Source organism: Mercenaria mercenaria, chromosome 6, assembly GCF_021730395.1.
Source record: "Mercenaria mercenaria strain notata chromosome 6, MADL_Memer_1, whole genome shotgun sequence".
Taxonomy (NCBI): Eukaryota; Metazoa; Mollusca; class Bivalvia; order Venerida; family Veneridae; genus Mercenaria; species Mercenaria mercenaria.
This window is the reverse complement of record NC_069366.1, coordinates 72,395,094-72,418,938: the sequence shown is the minus strand read 5'-3', so window position 1 is coordinate 72,418,938 and position 23,845 is coordinate 72,395,094. Positions and strand designations below refer to the sequence as shown.

The 23,845-nt window shown below is 35.6% G+C and overlaps 1 protein-coding gene across 2 annotated transcripts in view; it reads right to left on the bottom strand.

Annotated features, from left to right (window-relative positions):
* LOC123548632 (terminal nucleotidyltransferase 4B-like) overlaps positions 1-23,355 on the bottom strand; it is a 53,726-nt gene extending 30,371 nt beyond the window's left edge. The window contains exon 1 of one of the 2 annotated variants that reach the window (XM_045336073.2): positions 22,871-23,355. In XM_045336073.2, the coding sequence (XP_045192008.2) occupies positions 22,871-23,238 (368 nt within the window). In that variant the 5' untranslated portion in view covers positions 23,239-23,355. Of the gene's footprint in view, positions 1-5,824; positions 5,972-22,870 lie in introns of those variants that run through there. The other variant, XM_045336074.2, reaches the window with a different exon arrangement.
* Between the last annotated feature and the right edge of the window lie 490 nt (positions 23,356-23,845).

The following is a 23,845-nucleotide window of genomic DNA, read 5'->3' as shown; positions in this document are numbered from 1 at the left end:
GATATGGTTCTTGATTCTTGACAGTATCAAAACCTTTTTAGTGATACTTTAATTATAATATACACAAGTACAAAGGGCAATAAATCTTTTCTTACTACAGGAATCTGAGTGAGACCTTCAGAGCCACATTTCCCTACCACTCAGTCTGAAGGTCTTGTCCTAAAACCGCATGTAGGTCATAACCATTGCTCCTTATGTCACAATATGTGACGCCAGTATTTGCTTTTCAAGGAAGCAAACTAAACAGTCTAAGCTTCCTGACAAACAAGGCAAAACAAAACAAGTGAATGAAGTATTGCCATGCAATACAAAGTCCCCTACTGGAAGGCACCTAATTTTCTCTACTGCAGTATAACATAATGAACTGATATCTGTCAATGATGTATAAACAATATTGTACTATATATACAATATGTTATAACAAAACACTTGGATTAAAATTTATATATTAAAAACCTACAGCTGTTTTCATATTGAATTTTTTTGGCTGATTATAAAAATATTATCATGTAAGTTATTTATAGTAACAACAAAGGGAAATTAATCTTTAAAAAAAAAACAAAAAAAACAAGAGCGCCGCCATGCAGGGCAATATACGCCCGAAGGCTTACATCATAGGATTTGAGCAAAATTTTAAGAACTTGACTGTTGTAGCCCCAAAGGACTGTAACAACAAAAGGAAAACTTCAAAAAACAAATCTAAGTCCACAAAAAAAAACAAGAGGACCATGATGGTCCTGAATCGCTCACCTGTCCCAACATGACCCAGTTTTGAACTGAGTATGACGTCGTTTTTTTTTCTATTATTTGACATAGTGACCTAGTTTTTGAGCTCATGTGACCCAGTTTTGAACCTGATCTAGATATCATGAAGATGAACATTCAGACCAACTTTCATACAGATCCCATGAAAAATATGGCCTCTAGAGAGGTCACAGGGTTTTTTCATTATTTGACCTACTGACCTAGTTATTGACGGCACGTGACCCAGTTTCAAACTTGATCTAGATATCATCAAGGTGAACATTCTGACCAATTTTCATGAACATCCATTCAAAAGTATGGCCTCTAGAGAGGTCACAAGGTTTTTCTATTTTTAGACCTAATGACCTAGTTTTTGACCGCAGCTGACCCAGTTTCGAACTTGACCTAGATATCATCAAGATGAACATTCAGACCAAATTTCATACAGATCCCATGAAAAATATGGCCTATAGAGGGGTCACAAGGTTTTTCTATTATTTGACCTACTGACCTAGTTTTTGAAGGCACATGACCCAGTTTCGAACTTGACCTAGATATCATCAAGGTGAACATTCTGACCAATTTTCATGAAGATCTTGTGAAAAATATGGCCTCTAGAGAGGTCACAAGGTTTTTCTATTTTTAGACCTACTGACCTAGTTTTTAACCACAGTTGACCCAGTTTCGAACTTGGCCTAGAAATCATCAAGATGAACATTCAGACCAACCTTCATACAGATCCCATGAAAAATATGGCCTCTAGAGAGGTCACAAGGTTTTTTTATTATTTGACCTACTGACCTAGTTATTGATGGCACGTGACCCAGTTTCGAACCTGACCTAGACATCATCAAGGTGAACATTCTGACCAATTTTCATGAAGATCCATTCAAAAGTATGACCTCTAGAGAGGTCACAAGGTTTTTCTATTTTTAGACCTATTGACCTAGTTTTTGACCGCAGCTGACCCAGTTTCGAACTTGACCTAGATATCATCAAGATGAACATTCAGACCAACTTTCATACAGATCCCATGAAAAATATGGCCTCTAGAGAGGTCACAAGGTTTTTCTATTATTTGACCTACTGACCTAGTTTTTGACGGCACGTGACCCAGTTTCGAACTTGACCTAGATATCATCAAGATAAACATTCAGACCAACTTTCATACAGATCCCATGAAAAATATGGCCTCTAGAGAGGTCACAAGGTTTTTCTATTATTTGACCTACTGACCTAGTTTTTTAAGGCACGTGACCCAGTTTCGAACTTGACCTAGATATCATCAAGATGAACATTCTGACCAATTTTCATGAAGATCTTGTGAAATATATGGCCTCTAGAGAGGTCACAAGGTTTTTCTATTTTTAGACCTACTGACCTAGTTTTTGACCACACGTGACCCAGTTTCGAACTTGACCTAGATATCATCAAGATGAACATCCTGACCAACTTTCATAAAGATCCCATGAAAAATGTGACCTCTAGAGAGGTCACAAGCAAAAGTTTACGCACGGACGCACGGACGGACGGACGCACGGACGACGGACGCTGCATGATCACAAAAGCTCACACTGTCACTTTGTGACATGTGAGCTAAAAATCAAAGTCTACAAAAAAATCCTTATCAGGTATAGGTATTTAAAAATACACCTTAAAATTGGAGGTACCATCCATGTTGTACCACAGAAAAGTGGTCTCGGTTTTTCCCTACGGCCAATAATAAAAAAGTTTCAAAATAAGCTATTTATAGTAACATAAAAGGGAAGTAATTCAAAAAAAAAAAAATATATATTGTAAGTACAAAAAAGAGATCTGCCAAATAAAAACAAGACCACTGCAATGCAGAGCAATATACACAAAGCAAAGTCATATATGACCTTTGACCCTTAAGTGTGACCTTGACCTTGAAGCGAGTCACCCGGAACATGCGCTCTGCACATCGTTACAATGTGGTGAACATTTCTGCCAAGTTTCTTTGAAATCCTTCCAGCAGTTCAAGAGTTACAGAGCGGACACGAAACAAACTGATATGACTTTTGACCCCTAAGTGTGACCTTGACCTTGAAGCAAGTCATCCGGAACATGCGCTCTGCACGTCGTCTTGGTGTGGTGAACATTTGTGTCAAGTTTCTTTGAAATCCTTCAAGGGGTTCAAGAGTTACAGAGCGGACACGAAACAAACTGATATGACCTTTGACTCCTAAGTGTGACCTTGACCTTGAAGTGAGACATCCAAAACATGCGGTCTGCACATCGTCTCGGTGTGGTGAACATTTGTGTAAAGTTTCCTTGAAATCCTTCAAGGGGTTCAAGAGTTACAGAGCGGACACGAAATTGCTAACGGACAGACGGACGGACACCAGCGTCATAACATAATACGTCCCTTCGGGCGTATAAAAAAAAAAAAATCTATATAATACAAGTCCACAAGAAACTCTCTACCAGGTAGACATAGGTCAAAATACACCTAAAAATTGGATGTAACATGCATGCTGTACCACAGAAAAGTGGTCTCGATTTTTCTCTACCGCCAGTAATAAAAAAGTTACAATAAAATCTATTTATAGTAACAACAAAGGGACGTAATTCTAAAAACAAGGGTGCCTCATGGTGGTGAACATTTGGTCCAAGTTACATTAAAATCCCTCCATGCATGAAGAAGAAATGTCACGTACAAAGTCATTCTTGAATTTGACCTTTGACCTCTAAATATGACCTTGACCTTAGACATGTTGTCTCATCCAGGGGAATATTTGTGCCAACTGATATCTAAATCCTGCTTTGCATGACAAAGTTATCGACCGGACAGGAAAAAAATCCTCTTGACCTTTGATCTCAAAGTGTGACCTTGACATTTAAGCTAGGGTATTGGGTGTTGCGCATGACACGTCGTCTCATCATGGGAAACATTTATGCCAAGTAATATTGTAATCCCTTGATGGATGACAGAGTTCTGGATCGGACAGGGCAAAAACCTTATTGACCTTTGACCTCCAATTGTAACCTTGACCTTTGAGCTAAGGGTCTGGGCTTTGCGCATGACAGGTTGTCTCATCATGGGGAACATTTGTGCCAAGTAATATTAAAATCCCTTCATGGATGGCAGAGTTATGGACGGGACAGGAAAAAAACTCTGTTGACCTTTGACCCCCAATTGTGACCTTGACCTTTGAGCTAGGGGTCTGGGATTTGCGCATGACACGTCGTCTCATCATGGGGAACACTTGTGCTAAGTGATATTAAAATTCCTTAATGAATGTCAGAGTTACGGACCGGACACGAAACAGACCCTGTTCATGCTATGTTAACATTTGACTGCTAAGTGTGACCTTGACCTTTGAGCTAGGGGTCTGAAAGTTGTGCATGACACATCGTCTTATTATGAGGTACATTTGTGCCAAGTAATATTAAAATCTCTTCATGGATGGGAGAGTTATGGACCGGACAGGAAAAAAGCCCTGTTGACTTTGACCTCCAATTGTGACCTTGACCTTTGAGCTAGGGGTCCGGGATTTGCGCATGACACATCATCTCATCATGGGGAACATTTGTGCCAAGTAATACTAAAATCCCTTCAAGGATGGGAGAGTTGTGGACCGGACAGGAAAAAAGCCCTGTAGACCTTTGACCTCCAATTGTGACCTTGACCTTTGAGCTAGAGGTCCGGGTTTTACGCATGACACGTCGTCTCATCATGGGGAACATTTGTGCCAAGTAATATTAAAATCCCTTCATGGATGGCAGAGTTATGGACCGGACATGAAATGCGGACGGACGGACGGACGGACGGAAAGACGGACGGACAGATGGATGGACGGACAGACGGACGGACGGAATGACGGAAAAGTGCATTCCTATAGTCCCAGAAACTGGTTTTCAACCAGTAGGGGACTAATAAGTTATTAACTTTTCTGGAATATATTTACTGTCAATGAAAGAGTTTTGTGTGTGTTTCAGTTATAATGTAATGGCAGTCAGTTAATCATGTCATGATCAGTCTTGCAGAGGGAAAATCTTTTTAAACAAGAGCACCGCCTTGCGGGTGCTGACGCTCATCTGATTTTTTTTGTGTAATAGAAATATTGTCCTACCCATGATTTTCTAAGTCTAAAAAGGGCCATCATTCTTGCAAAAAGCAGGATAGAGTTATGTTTCTTGATGTTCAGTGTCCACTTAAGATGGTGAAAAACTGTTGCAAGTTTTAAAGCAATAGCTTTGATAGTTTATGAGAAAAGTTGACTTAAACATAATACTCAACCAAGAAAATGATTTTCTAAGTCCAAAAGGGGCAATATTTATTGCAAAAAGCCGGATGGAGTTATGTTGCTTGCTGTACAGGGTCAGCTTATGATGGTGAACAAGTGTTGCAAGTTTCAAAGCAATAGCTTTGATAGTTTAAGAGAAAAAGTTGACCTAAACATTTAACTTAACCAAGAAATCTGATATTTTCTAAGTCCAAAAGGGGCCATAAATCTTGCAAAAAGCAGGATGGAGTTATGTTTCTTGCTGTACAGGGTCAACTTATGATGGTGAACAAGTGTTGCAAGTTTCAAAGCAATAGCTTTGATAGTTTAGGATAAAAGCTGACCTAAACATAAAACTTAACCAAGAAAACTGAGTTTCTAAGTCCAAAAGGGGCAATAAATCTTGCAAAAAGCAAGATGGAGTTATGTTTCTTGATGTACAGGGTCTGCTTATGATGGTGAACAAGTATTCCAAGTTTCAAAGCAATAGCTTTGATAGTTTAGGAGAAAAGTTGACCTAAACATAAAACTTAACCAAGAAATCTGATATTTTCTAAGTACAAAAGGGGCCATAAATCTTGCAAAAAGCAAGATGGAGTTATGTTTCTTGCTATACAGGGTCAGCTTATGATGGTGAACAAGTATTCCAAGTTTCAAAGCAATAACTTCGATAGTTTAGGAGAAAAGCTGACCTAAACATAAAACTTAACCAGGCAACGCCGACGCCGACAACCGCTCAAGTGATGACAATAACTCATCATTTTTTTTCAAAAAATCAGATGAGCTAAAAATGCAATGATCATAGTGCAAACATTTCTGAATGCCCTACTTACATGTACATTATAAATTCCCTGCTACATTATAAGCAGTCCTAAATGTATCTACGCACCGCTTTACTTTCCAATGCATTTCAAAAATAGAAAAAAAAGTAGTTTTAATGTAAACAATGAAAACATTATCATATTATCTCAGTTCTAATTTTAGTTCTATTTAATAATAAATACAATATTTAAACAGTGACATGTACATTATTGGAAAATACAGCTATTATCTATTTCTGAAAAATGACTACCTGTTATCGTTATTTGTTTTTCTGAGAACGAAAATAGAAAATGAAATGTGTTTAATTTGTTGACCTTATTCACAGTATATAGACTTGTAGAACTTGTTTTTTTGAACTTTGTTGGATGATTATAATCAAAATACCAGGCCGCAATAAAGTTTCCAAATCTAATTGTCACCATTGAAGGCAATTTTTTTGCCTGTCTCCCAGGTTTTGATTCATGAAATCATTATGAAACAAAAGCTTACATTACAAATTAACTATATTGGGAACAAAATGCTACAGAAATTTCAAAAATTCTATAGAATACAGCAAAGGTGTCCTTAAACACTAAAAACAACACAACAGGCACCTGTAAACAACCAAAATAAAGTGCTGAGTGTAGCAGCAGACGAAATGAAACACCCACACACAGTGTAATATTATGCTTCAAGCGCCGAGCATTCCACATAGCTGACACAGTATTTACTGCAGTTCACGAGTCTATAGAGAGACAGGGGGAGTATTTACTATGTTTAACTGAGAAAACATCTTAACTGAGAAAACAACATCTAAGTAAAAAGTCCCAGCAGGATGTAAGGGAACCCTTAATTGAAGACACTTTACACATCTAAACTAAAATAATTCTGAAGTTTATGTTATAGTGCTATTGCTAAGTAGATATTTTTTTACCTAAAACTACACCCAGTTTTGAAATGAAAGTCAGGGGCAAATAAGGCGAAACTGTAATTACTCCCAGTTTTTACAGCATTGAGGTGTAATGAAAATGTTAGGGGTTAGGACTGTCATCGATACAAACGATATCGATGTATCAACGATATTTTTTTGTCGATCGATTATCGATTCCCATTTTCAAAAATCAATACTTTACAGAGAGAAAAAAACTACCCAAATAAACACTCAGACCCTAAAAAACAACTAAAGTTCAAAAAGTTGTAAATTTGGATAAATGCAAAAAAGGAGTGAAGGCAAAATAAAAATGAAAGATGTTATTAATTTTTATGTATTTCTTTTATTTCATAAATACAAATACAACACAATCAAACAGAAATATGGAAAGTAGGCAATAAAACTTAAAATAGCATTTACAGGAAGGTATATTGTATGCATATGAACAAATAGGTCGTTAATCTAACTTAATAATCAATATATCGATGTATCGTCGATATTTGTCTTCTGATATATCGGTATCGTCGATACCCTAAGACCCAATCAATGACAGCCCTATAAGGGGTAAATCACAAATGAGGATGAGGTAATCCTTGATGAAGTAGGATCACTGTAATCTTAAGACTTTGCATTAAAGTTAAAACTTCTGATATTCATTCACAGTGATTTTTCTGATTTTTCTCTGAACATGCCAAAGAGGAAAATATAGCACAATAAACTCCAAAAACAGGAAAATCCAAAATCATTTGATTTTCTTGATATCAAGCACAGTACCAATTTGCAAGAGCTGCGTGTGATGCCAATGTCCTTATGGATTTGGCACTTGACAGTTGTGACATAATTGTTAGTAACTGTCAGTGATGTTCCGATTGTCGCCGACATCGATTCTGACCAAAAAGAATTGATTCTAATCTCTGATTTTGTTAAAAAATTAAAATCCTGCTTTCAGGACTTTTTCAGATACTTCTCGCTGTTTAGCTTATAAATACTTAAAAATTGCTCTTCTATAATCTTTGGGTTAGTATTACAAAATATCTGCTCTTTAAAATGGAGAACGCTGTCAGGCCAGCTGTCATGATCATAACAATTTGATAATAAAAATTTTGTTGCCCTGGCAGTAAAAAATCAGACGCATTGTAATATTTTGGGTTCTGCATGAAGCCTGAATGCCGTGGGTTGGCTCCTTTTAAGGAAAACCTTGATACTACTAGAGCTGTTTGCAAAATATGCTTTAAAGCGTACATTAACGAAGGTACCCCACCCACTTTTTTTCTAATTGGAAATAATTTTCAGATTTTATTTGACATGCTTTTATTATTCCTTCAATACAAAATAGTGGATTTCCTTTAAAAAAAAATGATTAACTAATTCCAGACCTGCCAGCAATATTCCATATCAAATTTGGCAAGGCATCTAGCATGACTTGAATCCCAGGCCTTGACTCAGACAAAAGATGAATTCTAGTTACTATTGCATTTGGTCCAATAGTTCCTCCCAGATCGCAGTTTGGACTTACTTGTTCAAACTTTTGAACAGCCGGTTAAGCTGCCAGTTGTTTAACATTTAAGGCTATATGTCGACATTTTAGAAGAATTTGAAAAACAAATCTTTGAGTTAAGGACTGCCTTTATAGTGAAATAAAAAAAAACCATCAAGACAAATATTTTGAATCAAGATCTAACCAGCAGATAAGTTAACTGCCGGTTAAAGGTTGCCCAACAGTTGCTAAAGGCTGTAAAGTACAGCAGCTGTGTCATAGAATTCTTCATAAAAAGTAATAAAAAAGAGTCATACAATAATCTGAAAGTCTTGAGAAAGGTTTGCTGTTACTACAATATTGCCACGTTACAACAGTCTGTATTGATCTTTCGGTTCCGATTCTTTCGATTAATCGAATCGGAGAGAGATCAGAATCGGACTGATTAATCGATTCTGTTTCAGCTGTCGGATTCTCATCACTAGTAACTGTTCATAACTGCTGCAGGAGCTGTAAATCTGAAGCAACGTGGGGTTATTGGGGTTGAAAAAATATACAAACAAAGACTTGTAAAATTACTTACTATGTATATATTAATTACATTATTTTTTTTCAAATTCCAAGGTTATTAAAGGGAAAATATATAACAATTTTAGGGGAAAATATAGCTATTTTTGGCTAGGGAAAACAGCCTGTATTCGCCTGTAAAAAACAGCAAAAAAATCACTGATTCACAGCAGGAACTAACCATGCAATGTCTAATGGTAATTAGTGATCAAAATACAACATAAAGACTTAGAAAGTCAATAAGAATTATTGTCAGGGCTCCAGAAAAGATGCGTATTAGCGTAAATTACGCTTTGAAATAATGCATATACGCATGTCTGGTAATTTTTAAGCGTATAAAAATGTATATGAAACTACAGCAACGCATGAAATGATTTTTTACTAGCGTAAACAAAATCTTAACTGTCCGGATGCTTTATGTAACAGCACAGTCGGCATTAATTCTCCCAGATTGACAGGGCTCAAATTTTACTTTTTTGAACAATTCTTAGCAAGTAGCTTTTTTTCTTACTTGCTAATCTGAAAATCTACTTGCAAATTTAGACTTTCAATTAAAAAAATCAATATTTATTTATATAATAACAATAGCCTTAAAAATCATGTTAGAACATTAATAATTTTTGCAGGGTTTTTCTTCTTGCATGTTTTAGCACACTCAGTCTGGTTACCAAAATGACCCTCAAAATAATTCTGAACGTGTCAACTCAACTACCGGACGAAATTACAGCGCCGCGAATTTTCGTACCCAATATTGTAAGTAAGTACCGTTTAGCTCTTAAATATGAAGTAGTAAGGTAAACTGCGTTCTAGATTTAACTATCGAATAAACCTTTTCATCTCTTTATACTGTAAACCATTCAACAAAAATGGCTCACCAACAAAAGATGACATTGTGTCTTCTGCACGCACGGAAAACACTGTCACTGCCTCGTTCTCAAACGAAACCAAATCTGCAAACATTAACAAAGATTGCGACAATTTGGACTATTATTTGTACTCGCAAAAAAATGTGTGACATTTTTATCTGCCCGCATTCCGTGAAATCTACTCCCTTTTAGCGAGTTAGCGAGTGCAAAATTTGAGCCCTGATTGAACATACACATGATTGAATGGTACTCTATAAACCCAGATTAAACTGTATTATACACTCAATGCGTGCGTAAATCAAACAGTTGGGAATTAATATTTATGGTATCTGGGGTGCAAAAAAAGCATCAATATGAACTAACGGAGTAATCTCCCTTGCTTTGTTTACGATTTCGGAGGGAGGAATTTCGGACGTTGGGGAATTTCGGACTGTGGTAGGGGAAATCCTTGGCTGTGGGGGAAATCCTCAGCTGGGGGACAAGGCCGATATTCGGCTGCTGCTATAGAATAAAAAAAACCCTGTATTTGGAGAGCAAACGGGTGGTTTATAGATAACAAAAATACAGTGAAAGAAAAAGGAAAATTTCTTCTGTTAAAAAAGAAAATTTAAGCAGAACGAATGATTAATTAAAATGGAAATGAATATTATGCGTCTACTGTGTTATATTGAAATTTGTTGTTGAACATAATTCACAAAAGTGACAGTTTAAAAATGTCATTAAGTTACTTGTAATTTTATTAGGACGACTCGAGTGACTGTTCACTAAGGGCAAGTTTTTACTGGCTACTAGTCCTGCAGGCCGAGTGGTGTGAATTTTTTTTACACCCCTGGGTATGGTAGTGTATTTTAAAGTGGTGCCGATTTAAAATATCAACTCCTGGTGCGGAGTAAACAAAAAATGTGTCTTTCTAAGAAACAAATTCATAGGTGTAACACCCAATAAATATGTTATAAAACTGATTTCTGTTTTTTTTTTTTACATTTTAAAATTTTCAGGAGTAGAATTACTACTAGTCATTTTCAGATTTAAAGATTTTACTTGTTCACAAAAATTATGATAAGTAAATACTCATAGACGAAAACAATTATTGGGAGCCCTGTATTGTGCTGTCATTGTCATGAAATAAATGTTTTAAATAGTATCTTATTGCTAATATAGTTTTTTTCCCTTATATGAGCTGTGCCCATAAATGGTACCATTTCCAATGCCAAAAAGTGTCCATTTTTCCCAATCGTAAGTAAAAACTCCCACTTCCAAAAAGCGAAATGAAACGCACCGCATTGTGTTTTTTACAACTGCGTAGATGTTATAGGCACCGTAAATATAAATACTCCCCATCTATTTTCACACACGGACGTGACTATCATTGTAAAAGCATGCCGGATTGGGGACGAATCAGAATATTACTCGGTTATTGGAGATATGATTGTTTCTTGCATCAATTCCAGTTTTACTGATAAAAGTCAAACAACAGCAAATACTACCAAAAAAAGATTAAGGCAGCCGGAAAAGTATCTATGAAATGCTTTCAAAACAACAGAATGTTCAAGAAAAATAGAGTAAATCACCAAGCAATAAAGGGGAAGAGAGGTCTGTCTCTGTTGGGTCTGGCAAACTGCCATTATGGACGAGTTAATCTACACGTTCATCCCTACATGAGATGTTATTGAAAAGTTCAAGGCGGCTAAAAGCAGAGAGATTGCTCTGTAAAGTGATAACTGAATGACAGTATTAATGATTAAACAGAATTAACTACTATAAAATATTCTTCATACATTTTGTAAACATTTCCCAATTTGACCAAAAACACCGCGATTTTTCCCAAAAGCACGGGTACCGGTACCATTCCCACAAGGCAGTCTGAAAGACAGCTAAATCCCCCGCCACTGCTATGGATAGTGAAAGGGTAAAACCTTTGATTTTAGCTGTGACCTTGACCTTGAACTGACACGGCTGACTCATGAATTCTGCACAACGTCTTGATGAGGTGATCATTTGACCAAAGTTTGATGAAGATCCTTCAAGGGGTTTAGGAGATACAGAGCTGAAACCTTTGACCTTCAGTTGTGACCTTGACCTTGAGTTGACATGGCTGACTCATGAGTTCTTGATGAGGTGATCATTTGACCAAAGTTTGATGAAAATCCTTCAAGGAGTTAAGGAGATACAGAGTGGACACGAAATGGAAGGCTCAAACCTTCAACCCTTAGTTGTGACCTTGACCTTGAGCTGGCATGGTTGACTCATAATTTCTGCACATCGTCTTGATGAGGTAATCATTTGACCCAGGTTTTATAAAATTCCTTCAAGGGGTTTAGGAGATATAGAGTGGACACGAAATGGAAGGCTCAAACCTTTGACCTTCAGTTGTGACCTTGACCTTGAGCTGACATGGCTGACTCATAAGTTCTGCACATCGCCTTGATGAGGTGATCGTTTGACCCAAGTTTGATGAAAATCCTTCAAGGGGTTTAGGAGGTATAGAGCGGACACAAAATGGAAGGTTCAAACCTCTGACCCTAAATTGTGACCTTGACCTTGAGCCGGCATGACTGACTCATGAGTTCTGCACATCGTCTTGATGAGGTGATCATTTGACCCAAGTTTTATAAAATTCCTTCAAGGGGTTTAAGAGATATAGAGCGGACACAAAATGGAAGGCTCAAACCTTTGACCTTGAGTTGTGACCTTGTCCTTGAGCCGGCATGGCTGACTCATGGGTTCTGCACATCGTCTTGATGAGGTGATCATTTGACCCAAGTTTTATAAAATTCCTTCAAGGCGTTTAGGAGATATAGAGCGGACACAAAATGGCAGGCTCAAACCTTTGACCTTGAGTTGTGACCTTGACCTTGAACCGACAAGGCTGACTCATGGGTTCTGCACATCGTCTTGATGAGGTGATCATTTGACCCAAGTTTCATGAAAATCCTTCAAGGGGTTTAGGAGATATGGACCGGACACGAATTTGTTACGGACAGAAGGGCTGATGGACGCAGACCATTCCTATAATCCCTCCGCCACGGCGGGGGATTACAAATCCTAAAAAGCAAAACCTGTAGTACATAATTTCTATCTTGATTCCATTTAAACCTGGGTCCTGTTCTCTCCATTTAAACCTGGGTCCTGTTCTCAAAGTAGGTCTTTTTACCATCCATTTTGGAATGCCACCATCACCAGCTAAATTGGGAAAAGGAATATGTCAAAAAAAACCCTGAAACTTGCCATATCAACGACAGACTTTTGGGGATATTTGGGAAATGGTAAATTAAACTTAAATCTTAATATGCCACATTTTATGTCATTCTTTAGTTATATATATTCTGTTAGATATTTATTTAAGGAAATAGAAAAGACCAATTACATAGAGTTAGATCCCAATTCGAAATGTATATGTAGTTTCATATTGAAAACATGAGGCCCAAATAGGCCTACGTTGTTCACTTGAAGACAGCCTTGACCATTTGACCTTGCTTCTGACCAACTTTGATGAATAGGCTTTAAGTATCTCATTTGGATAAGACAGGGTTCCCGCACTTTTTCGTCTATGAAATTTAAGGACTTTTCCAGGACCTTGTTGCGATTTTCAAGGACCTCTGTACGACATATCGGGTTGTACTTCCCGTCAATTTTTCTAGATCCAGTGTAAAAATATAAGAACAAGAGGGCCATAATGGCCCGATATTGCTTAATTATTTCTACTTAATAAATACAGGCTCTGCAAATTTCCTTTTTTTTCTTTTTTTTTCATTTTGTTTCCTAACTGTCCTCTAATCTGGTTTCTCAAGGAAACTATGAATCATTTACATGTTGTGAAGAATTAATCAACTCCTTCATAAGAACTACACCTCTGGTGCCACCTACATTATCTATATAATCTTTGATACACTTACAGGAATTAAATTATTTTCAGTCAAGTTGATGTTTGATCACTGAATTCAAGCGTGTCACTAATCACGATTTTCACAATTGTTCTCGAAAAATAATCAGAATTTCACAAGGCTTCTTAAAAATCGACACAAAAATGACCGAAAGCCTAAAATTACTGTTTAAAAATTCAAGCATAGCTACCTATATAGGCCCATCAACCACAAAAACATCGGTATTTTCGAAAAAGGAAATTGAAATGACATCCATGTCTGACATTTTAATCATGAATTACTTCCCTCAGCAAAATTGGATAATTCTGGGTACTTTCCCGTACCTTTACCGTTTTCTCGCCAAATTCCCAGTATTTTCACGGCCGGGAGTTAATTTTTGAAATTCACGGACTTTTCCCGTTTTCCCGGTAGCGTGGGAACCCTGATAAGAAATGAAATAAATGTTGAAAACTGGAAATTTCTTAAAATCAATTCATTGACAAAAGTTATTTTTACGAAATTAATACTTTTAAACAACTTTACATGCAGCTTACAAGTCGCTCTTCTACCATGGAGACCGAATAACTGTGTAGCAATGCCAATTAACTGCTCAGTTAATCAACAATTTGGTTACAAAAAGTTTTTTTCACTTGCACAATGTGACAATTAAACCTGAAGTGTACAAGATGGAACTGCGACACTAATTGGCCAAATACAATTGCCTCTGAGTCTGATGTAACTGATTTCCTTTCACAAGTTCTCATGAAAATCTCACAAGTACAATGTCATGAAGTACATGGAGCTTAAAATATGCCATCAGCATGTAAATGGTGTGTATTCAACTCATTTTGACACCATGCAAATAATTTACAAATTACAGCGAGGTTAAATCTGAGCAAAGTCTGAAGCTCGAAAGCAACTATTTCACACAATTTGCCCACTTGCAAGAGTCCTGGTCTAGACTTTCAAAGTTTTTGCAGACATTTAGTGTTTACGAAAGACCGGTGTTCAAGCTAGGCCTAAATAGCGTGGCGCTGTGCCCTGCCCTTTTTAATAGCGCCCTTCCCTTTTCCTCAAATTACTATATTGCCCTTTTCAAATAGTGTTATTTTTTTTCAATACACAGCAAGACATGTGACTTGTCATAAATACTGGCTGTACAGGTGACCGCGGGCTATAATCAGATTAGCACTGTTGCATGGGAGCTTAATGCAAAACAGTTGTAACGCCTCTATTTCATAAAAGTCACCACCGTTTTGCACTAAGCTCGCATGCAGCAATTGTCCAAAACAAACACAGCCTTGATTGCTTGATTGTTTCGTAGAAGGTTGCTTGATTGCTTGAATTAACATTGCCCGTGCAAAGCCCCCTGAATTTAGATAATCAAGACTCTTTAAACTATCTGACTCGTTTGGAATCGTTCGGGTCCGCAATTTCTCTGTGCTTTTGATTACCTTTTACACAACTATTGACTCCTGTTTTTGTCGGCAAGCGAATTTGTCCATAAGTTTTTATTCATAGAGTTACCATGTGTAAAATCACGCAAGAACAAGACTCAATTAGAACGCAGTTAAAAAGATGCTAAATTTAGACACAAGTGTATGGTTTCTCAAAAACTGCAGCAATCGAGAAGCCCTCGGTAGGTAAAACATGGATTTCATACAAAAGATTTTTTTCACCTCCATTAACTTAAGCAACAGTGTCACTTAATCATTACTGCTTTTTGCATAATTTATACCTAGAATTGTATGCTTGTCCGCGGACAAACAGAATGATAAAAGCACTTGTCCGCCGGCAAAAAGTCCCCAAGTCGAACATCTATAGGAATTCCACACCCCTGCTGGGTGTATGAAATCTGATGGAATTAAAGTTAAACTGTTTACTTTAAATTAAAATTATATCTGTTACAAAATTCATGCATAAACAAATGATATATATGATTTTTTGCCACTATGGATGACTGTGAATTTTTTGAAAATGTGAAAATTGGGTTAGGGGTCACACATTAAACCGGAATCCACCTAAAAACCGGAATACACAGGAATACACTTTCTATAACCAGAATACACCTGTATTTTTTTAATTAAAGGTATTTTTGAAGGTTTTTTGATATAATTCAATCATATATATCATAAATAATCAACATACCAAAGAAAAATACAATACGTTCACGCAAAACGATTTTATAAGAGACTGAAATTCGACGACCGCGCGGGAAATAACCATAACCGAAATACGCCCGTATTTCTTCTACAAATGCTATTTTTGAAGTGGTTTATGATTGAATTCAAAAATATATATCATAAATAATTAATTTTCAAAATGAAATTAAAATACTTTTGCGCATTACGTTTTGTACATGATTGAAAATCGGCGAAGGTACTGGATATTTTCGTATTCGTAAATGAATTTCCATGCCCTAAAATTCTCTAATGTACACCCGTATTTCTTAAATAAATCGTATTTTTAGGGTTTATGATAGAAATCAATCATATCTAAAATAAATAATTAATCTACAAAAGGAAATTAAAATGCGCATAACGTTTTATAGGAGGTTGCAAATTTGTTGAGCGCACGGGAAAATTGCGCACTCGTGGATGAACCACAATCGCCATAATTTTGTTAGATTTTACTTAGGTAGGTAAATTTCTTTCAAGTTTCGATTATTTGGTTCAAATTATTTCAAAATAGTCTTTTTATGCTATAATATAATATTCCTTTATGAAATATAGTGTAACCATATCAGCTCCTTCAATTTGTTATTAAAAGCGAATGTGCATAAAATGACAGGTAAATGTGTCAAACAATAATAGCGGATATCCTACCTCTATGACCTATTTGCCCTCAAGAAATTTACATTATTGTTTAAGAAGAATATCTTAAAAGTAAAGTGTCGTGCCAAAAATATACATGTACAAAGATGCATTTAAAACCGCAACGACATCATATTGCTTCATTTAAAACCACATTTCTATTTACGTTCACGAGGTCACGGAACCTATTATGCCACACTAACAGAAATCTGTTTCTGTTTGCCAAAAAATCGTTTTACTCCATTTATTTAAATTGCTGTCGCTTTTTCATTATTTAAGATTTTTATGGCCATAGTACGTATCATTTATTTACTTTTAGAAAGAAATAAGTAATTAAGATCGCGCTGTTTGAAGTTTTACAAATAATCATGTGAAAATTCGACCGTTTTTATAGAATTTTCCCTACATTACTGTCGATATCTTATTAAAATCGTTATAGAATTTAAATTGTATTACTTCTTAAGCGGTGCTGAAAACTTGAAGCGATAATATTAAAAAATGAATGCACTACGCGCGTTTTTTGTACGTGTTGATTAACGAAAGTAACGTCGAGCGATGTAAATTAGATATTACGATAGGTCGCACTTGCTCGTGGAATGGCAAATTACCGGCATGATGTTTTGTATCTTTACGACTCCCGGGTAAATGTTTAAATCTACAATACATCGCTGTTTTAGCAAAACACTGAATTAGTATTGATACGTTAAAGTACATGAAAAATAAACAAGAGCTGTCCGTAAGACAGCCAAGCTCGACTATTCGAAATATTGTCACAGAAGCAGGAAATTATTACCCAAAATGTTAAATATCAAAAGAGTTTTAAGTTCGAAAGGGGACATAATTTGACCAAAATACATATCAGAGTTATGGGACTTGATGTTATCAACTAGTTTTATAACCCCGAAGAAACATGTTAAGTTTCAATTCAATATCTGCATTAGTTTTGGCGATAGTAACTTGCATGTTAAACTTTAACCAGAATTTTCTAAGTCCAAAAGGGGGCATAATTTGCTCAAAATACATGTTAAGAGTTATGGAACTTGATCCAGTGAGGTTGGTAATTGACCTTGAAAAAGAATAAATAAGTTTCAAAGCTATATGCCTTTTGGTAATAGCTGTATGTACTTGCACGCAAAACTTTAACCAGGATTTTCTAAGTCCAAAAGGGGCATAATTTGCCCAAAATACATGTCAGAGTTATGGGACTTGGTGCTATCAACTAGTTTTATAACCCCGAAGACACATGTGAAGTTTCAATTTAATATCTGTAGTAGTTTTGGAGATAGTTACTTGCATGTAAAACTTTAACCAGAATTTTCTAAGTCCAAAAGGGGGTATAATTTGCCCCAAATACGTGTCAGAGTTATGGAACTTGACCCAGTGAGGTAGGTAATTGACCTAGAAAAAGAAAAAATAAGTTTCAAATCTATATGCCTTTTAGTAATAGCTGTATGTACTTGCACGCAAAACTTTAACCAGAATTTTCTAAGTCCAAAAGGGGGCATAATTTGGCCAAAATACATGTCAGAGTTATGGGGCTTGACCCAGTGAGGTAGGTAATTGATCTAGAAAAAGAAAAAATAAGTTTCAAATCTATATGCCTTTTAGTAATAGCTGTATGTACTTGCACGCAAAACTTTAACCAGAATTTTCTAAGTCCAAAAGGGGGCATAATTTGGCCAAAATGAAGGTCAGAGTTATGAGACTTGGTGCTATCAACTAGTTTTATAACCCCGAAGACACATGTGAAGTTTCAATTCAATATCTGCATTAGTTTTGGAGATAGTAACTTGCATGTAAAACTTTAACCAGAATTTTCTAAGTCCAAAAGGGGGCATAATTTGCTCAAAATACATGTCAGAGTTAAGGGACTTGACCCAGTGAGGTAGGTAATTGATCTAGAAAAAGAAAAAATAAGTTTCAAATCTATATGCCTTTTAGTAATAGCTGTATGTACTTGCACGCAAAACTTTAACCAGAATTTTCTAAGTCCAAAAGGGGGCATAATTTGGCCAAAATGAAGGTCAGAGTTATGAGACTTGGTGCTATCAACTAGTTTTATAACCCCGAAGACACATGTGAAGTTTCAATTCAATATCTGCATTAGTTTTGGAGATAGTAACTTGCATGTAAAACTTTAACCAAAATTTTCTAAGTCCAAAAGGGGGCATAATTTGCTCAAAATACATGTCAGAGTTATGGGACTTGACCCAGAGAGGTTGGTAATTGACCTAGAAAAAGAATAAATAAGTTTCAAAGCTATATGCCTTTAAATGATAGCTGTATGTACTTGCATGCAAAAACTTAACCAAGGTGTGACGCCGACGCCGACGCCAGGGTGAGTAGAATAGCTAGACTATTCTTCGAATAGTCGAGCTAAAAATTATACTGAATGTACCTGTTTTTCTTCAATTTTTCAATTTGCAATTATAACGACAAGTATGAAATTAGATAAAAGCTTATCATATTTAACTGCACATACCTTGTCAGACATTATTTGTCACATGTCGCATGTGTGTGCTTACAAATATACTGATTAATTGATATAATCAATAGGTGTGATAATCCAATCAAACTCTATCAGGACTAATCAGAGGCACGTGTTTGTTACGCTGCATATAATAATATTATTCAAAGGATATTAACTGTGCTTTGGAAATAAGCGCAGTAAAATTTATATATTAAACATAATATAATTCTTTTGAAAACTGATTTTTCGTAATTTATTTTCTTCTTAAATTATCAAATTAAACATGAAGAAATAATTCAATTAGTTCCAATAATAAACGTACGGCCGGTTCTTTCCGATCAGCGCGGTTTATGCACTGACATGTGTTTTGTGTATAATTCATTTAAAAATTGAATATCGATATTTTTTCCATAATTAATTTTCTTTTTTATTTGTTAAACGAAACATGAAGAAACAATTAAATAAGTTTCAATAATAAACATGTGACATGCCCTTTCCGATCATGTTAAGCCCTTTCCGATCCGCGCGGTTTATGTCGGGACCCGTATTTTGTTTATGATTCATTTAAAATCGAATATTGATATGTTTTTATCTTAAATTATTTTCTTATTATTTGAAGAAACAATTAAATAAATTTTAATAATCAACATTCCGGTATCTAGTCATAGCGACGTAAGCGTAAAAAATTTCTGTAAGATCGTAAAGTTTTAATCTCGTATACAGAATTAACTTTTAATAAACTTCTCTCAAATATTCATTCATATTTTATCTGATTGAACATGGTTCTACAACTTACAAAAAATGATAAAAGTGTTTATTTAAGAGAATACTATTTATTTTTTTAAAAAGGACGAGTGCATTTATGTTATGGAAACTTCCTGTGCGCTCGCCTAATTCAAATCTCGTATAAAATCGTTTTGCGTTAAAGTATTTTATTTTCCTTTTGTAAACTTATCATTTATATTATACACGAATGATTTCTGCAATAAACCCTACAAAAATACCATTTATTTATAAAATACCGGTGTATTTCGGTTATGGAAATTTCCCGCGCGGTCGCCGAACTTCATTCTCGTATAAAATCATTTTGCGTAAATGTATTTTATTTTCCTTTCGTATGTTAATTATTTATGATATATATGATTGAATTATATCAAAAACCCTTCAAAATTACCTTTAACTTAAAAAATACAGGTGTATTCCGGTTATGGAAAGTGTAATCCGGTGTATTCCGGTTTAATGTGTGACCGGTGAAAATTTTAAAGAGGTCCACTGTCTGAAAGTCTCTTACTGGTTTTATCTGTGCATGCAGCAAGTGACACATCTTATTTTGACCTCTACTTGCGAGTTAAATTTTAATTCAACTAATTTCATACAGATTCTACCAGAAACTGTAATATTACAGACTGAATAATGGATTCTCAATATTTTACAGGCTGGTAACATTGCCTGATCGGGCTTATGATACAAAAAGTCATATTTCTTGACAAATAATGAAGATATTTTTTTAAACTTGGTCCATTTATTAAGCATTACATATAATGCTTATCAAGATAGAAATACCTTTGTTGCCTTCAGTTTAGTTAGAATTACTTCCCTTTTTCAGATTTTTATGATGCATAATTTTTGAAGTCCAAAAATATTGTTTTAATGCAATGTTTAAAACAGAAAAGGGTTCAATGGCTTTCTAGTGCTCCAAACTTGTGCGCCAATACCTTTATTCTATATATTTAGGGTAAATACTTTGCTTCTAGTGCAGATGTATGACAGGGCTTTCGGTAGGTTCTGAAACTCAAGAGTCATTGACTCCTCAGCCTAAATTTTCAAGGGTCAAAATCAGATTTTCAAGAGTCAAGATCACCTTTCAGGGGTCAAGCTACATGTATACTGTTATTAATGCAACTCCCACAGACTTTATCTAAAACTAGTACATTAGTCATAACAGATTTTCTTAAGTAATTCATATTTTAGTTGTCTTATTTTGCACATTGTCTAAAAGTGGGTGGGGTTTAGTGCTTTGCATGCTTTTATTATCAGCAAATTCTTCTAAATAAGAGCTGCTTTGGCAACAGTGATCATATTTTTCGTAAATGCAGACGTTTTATTGGCTTTTTTATTCAGATTGTACTAGAAAAATCTTGTAAGAAATGATAAAAATGTCCGAAAATGGCGGTCTCAAAAACGAGTGACAAATACGGAAAACGAAAGTACCGGTAACATTTGAAATTCTTGAAAAAATAATTTTTATTAAATTTCATTTTCTCATCATACCACGTATAATTTCTGCTTATTTAATTTGTTTTGGCCCAAACAAAGCCTCGGCAATGATAATAAATTTGCTATAGACCGTGACGGCCTACCGGCTCATGTAATCGTATCGAGCACACAAAATAATCAACAAGTGGTACAAACACGATAATCTAAGGCTGCATTGTTTATCAATTAACTTTTACACATTGATCAATAAACACCTTTGATAATGACAAGGCATATTGTACTAAATACAAACCGCGAGATAATCACGTGTCATTTGGCGCGTGGCGTGACTGAATCTGTCGGTAGCTAATTAACATACGACGTCCGCCTACTTTCATATTTCCGCTTGTGCCTGCGAACAATATTGAAATTCACTGGGATTTCGATTGACAGGGGGCAGAACTATCGAACTAGTGACGCATCAAAGTAAATTTCCGCGAGTCAAGCCGACGCACGTGGAGTAATTTATGCGGGTCAAATACAAGTTTTTCTCGATTTTCGCGGGTCAAAACCCGGGACCTCGGGTCAACCGAACGCCCTGTATGAGCAATTTTTTTAGGACTAACATTTCTCTATAATGTTGTAAGTGAAAGCAGAGTAAAATGTTTACATTCATGTACTAGCGCAATAATTTAGAGCATTAGAAAGCCATTTAACCCTTTTTTGTTTTAAACTTAGCATTAGAACATTGTTTTTTTGGACTTCAAATAGGGCTGTAACGAGTATCCGAGTACATGGATATCCACGAGTTTGACCAAAAGTTCGAGTACAGATATTCGTCATTGTCAAGATCGTTGGATCGCGATCTTTTTCATTAATACATGCAATTTGTAAAATTCTATCAATAAAATTAAATTAAAGCCACATTAAACGTCTTCAATGAATTTTCTTGCACATCTAAGACGATTACGCGTTTTTAGATTCTAAACCGGACGTAAACAAATGTCTTAGGTAGAGTTAGCATCGGTCCTATTTTCAAAATAAAATTAAAATGGAATCTGTCAAAACAGCGAATAAACATTCATCATTTAAGTAATTAAATTCAATAAAAAGTTAGATACAAAATTTCTTCCAACAAATAAAATTTTCTTATCAAAAAATGCGAAACTGTTACTAAGTATTGTGATTATTAAAGACCGACGTCGTATCGTTCATCTGCAAGAATGGCCGGACATTACAGAAGTCCACCCGCAAAACCTGACTAATTAATGAGCAAAACATTAAACAAAGGTCGAAACTATTAAACTGAGCACTATGAGAACTGCAAAGCTTAGATTCCATAAAGAAAACAGTACAAAAATAACAGGCTTGCATTTTTGTATCACTTTAAGTTGTTGCTGAGGATCCATGGTTCGATCTGTGAATCGTCAGCCCCGACTCGCGGATCGGATCACCACTTGTCTGACGATCCACAGCCCTAACTTCAAAGATTATGCATCATAAAAATCTGAAAAGGGGAAATAATTCTACCAAAACTGATGGCAACCAAGTTATTTTTATTCTAATTTGTATCATTTGTTATGCTTAACAAATGGACGAAGTCTGAAAGAAATATCTTCATTATTTTTCAAGAAATATTACTTTTTGTGTCATAAGCCCAATCGGGCAATGTTACCAGCCTGTTTTAGTGTCTGTAAAAGCATCAAAAACATAGACCTTCCTGTTTCACATATAAATGGGTTATTCAGTATTCAACAAAATGTATTTGTATACTGTACACCATGGGTATAGATTTTTTTTTATTTTTGAAATGTGTGTACATTTATGACCTTGACCCTTGTATTTTCTGAAAACACATTATATAAATTTTAAATCTAACAGAAAATTGAAGTTACCCAATATGTCCTGGAAGCTTGTACAATTTTCCACGGGGTTTCCAGGGTGTTAGTCCACCATCTTCTCTGAGAAAATGTTTGTTTGATGAATGATTCAAACCATAAGTGCTTGCCTTGTTATCCCGTTTTCTCTTGTACTGATTTTGTGAGTTTTGAATGCTATTTTGTCTGTTGTTCACGGCAACTTTTTGATCAAAATTATTAGCATAATTAAGTGGAATGTATTCTTGAGCTTTTTGGTCCAAATTTGGATTTGAATTGTTGAGGGACATGTTGTCCACGCCTATCTCGGCCTCCCAGATACTTGTCCATAAATCGTGCGCCAATCCCAAATGTTCAGGCGGATACCAAGCTATCCTTGGATCCATGCACACGTCCTTTACCGTTTATGTTTCGTAAACACTCCGTTTTACTGTTTTCTTTCATAAAACCGTTGAAATTTGTCAAGTTGCTGTGTTCAGCATGTTCGAATTTCACAATCTGATTTTGTCCAATGCGCATGCGTACGTCAAGTTGTCCCAATAAATGCCACTAAGATCGACTAACGACCACAAAGGACAAAAAAGACATTACAGGTTACACTCTACCAATTCAAGTCCTTATTTATTTCATATTAATAACAAAACATTCAGACCTCATTTTCAGCACTTTAGAGCATTTCAATGATATGAAAACCATATATGGTCATTTAGTATAACATGTCTTCTTATCAAAAATAGAAAAATATTGACATGTTATGTTGAATATAAGAAAAATAATCTGTTCTGAGGAACATCACCCTCTAAAAATGCCCCCATGAAAACAGCCGTTTAGCAGTTACGCGTAGGTAGACATTTTTCGCAAAGAATAAAACTTATTCCAAGAAATTTACAATGAAAATGGTCTAGATCTATTCTCAATACTATAAGCAATAAACATAAGCCAAAAATTTAACTGTCACCTCCTCATGTCACTCATTATACCAGATTTCATCCA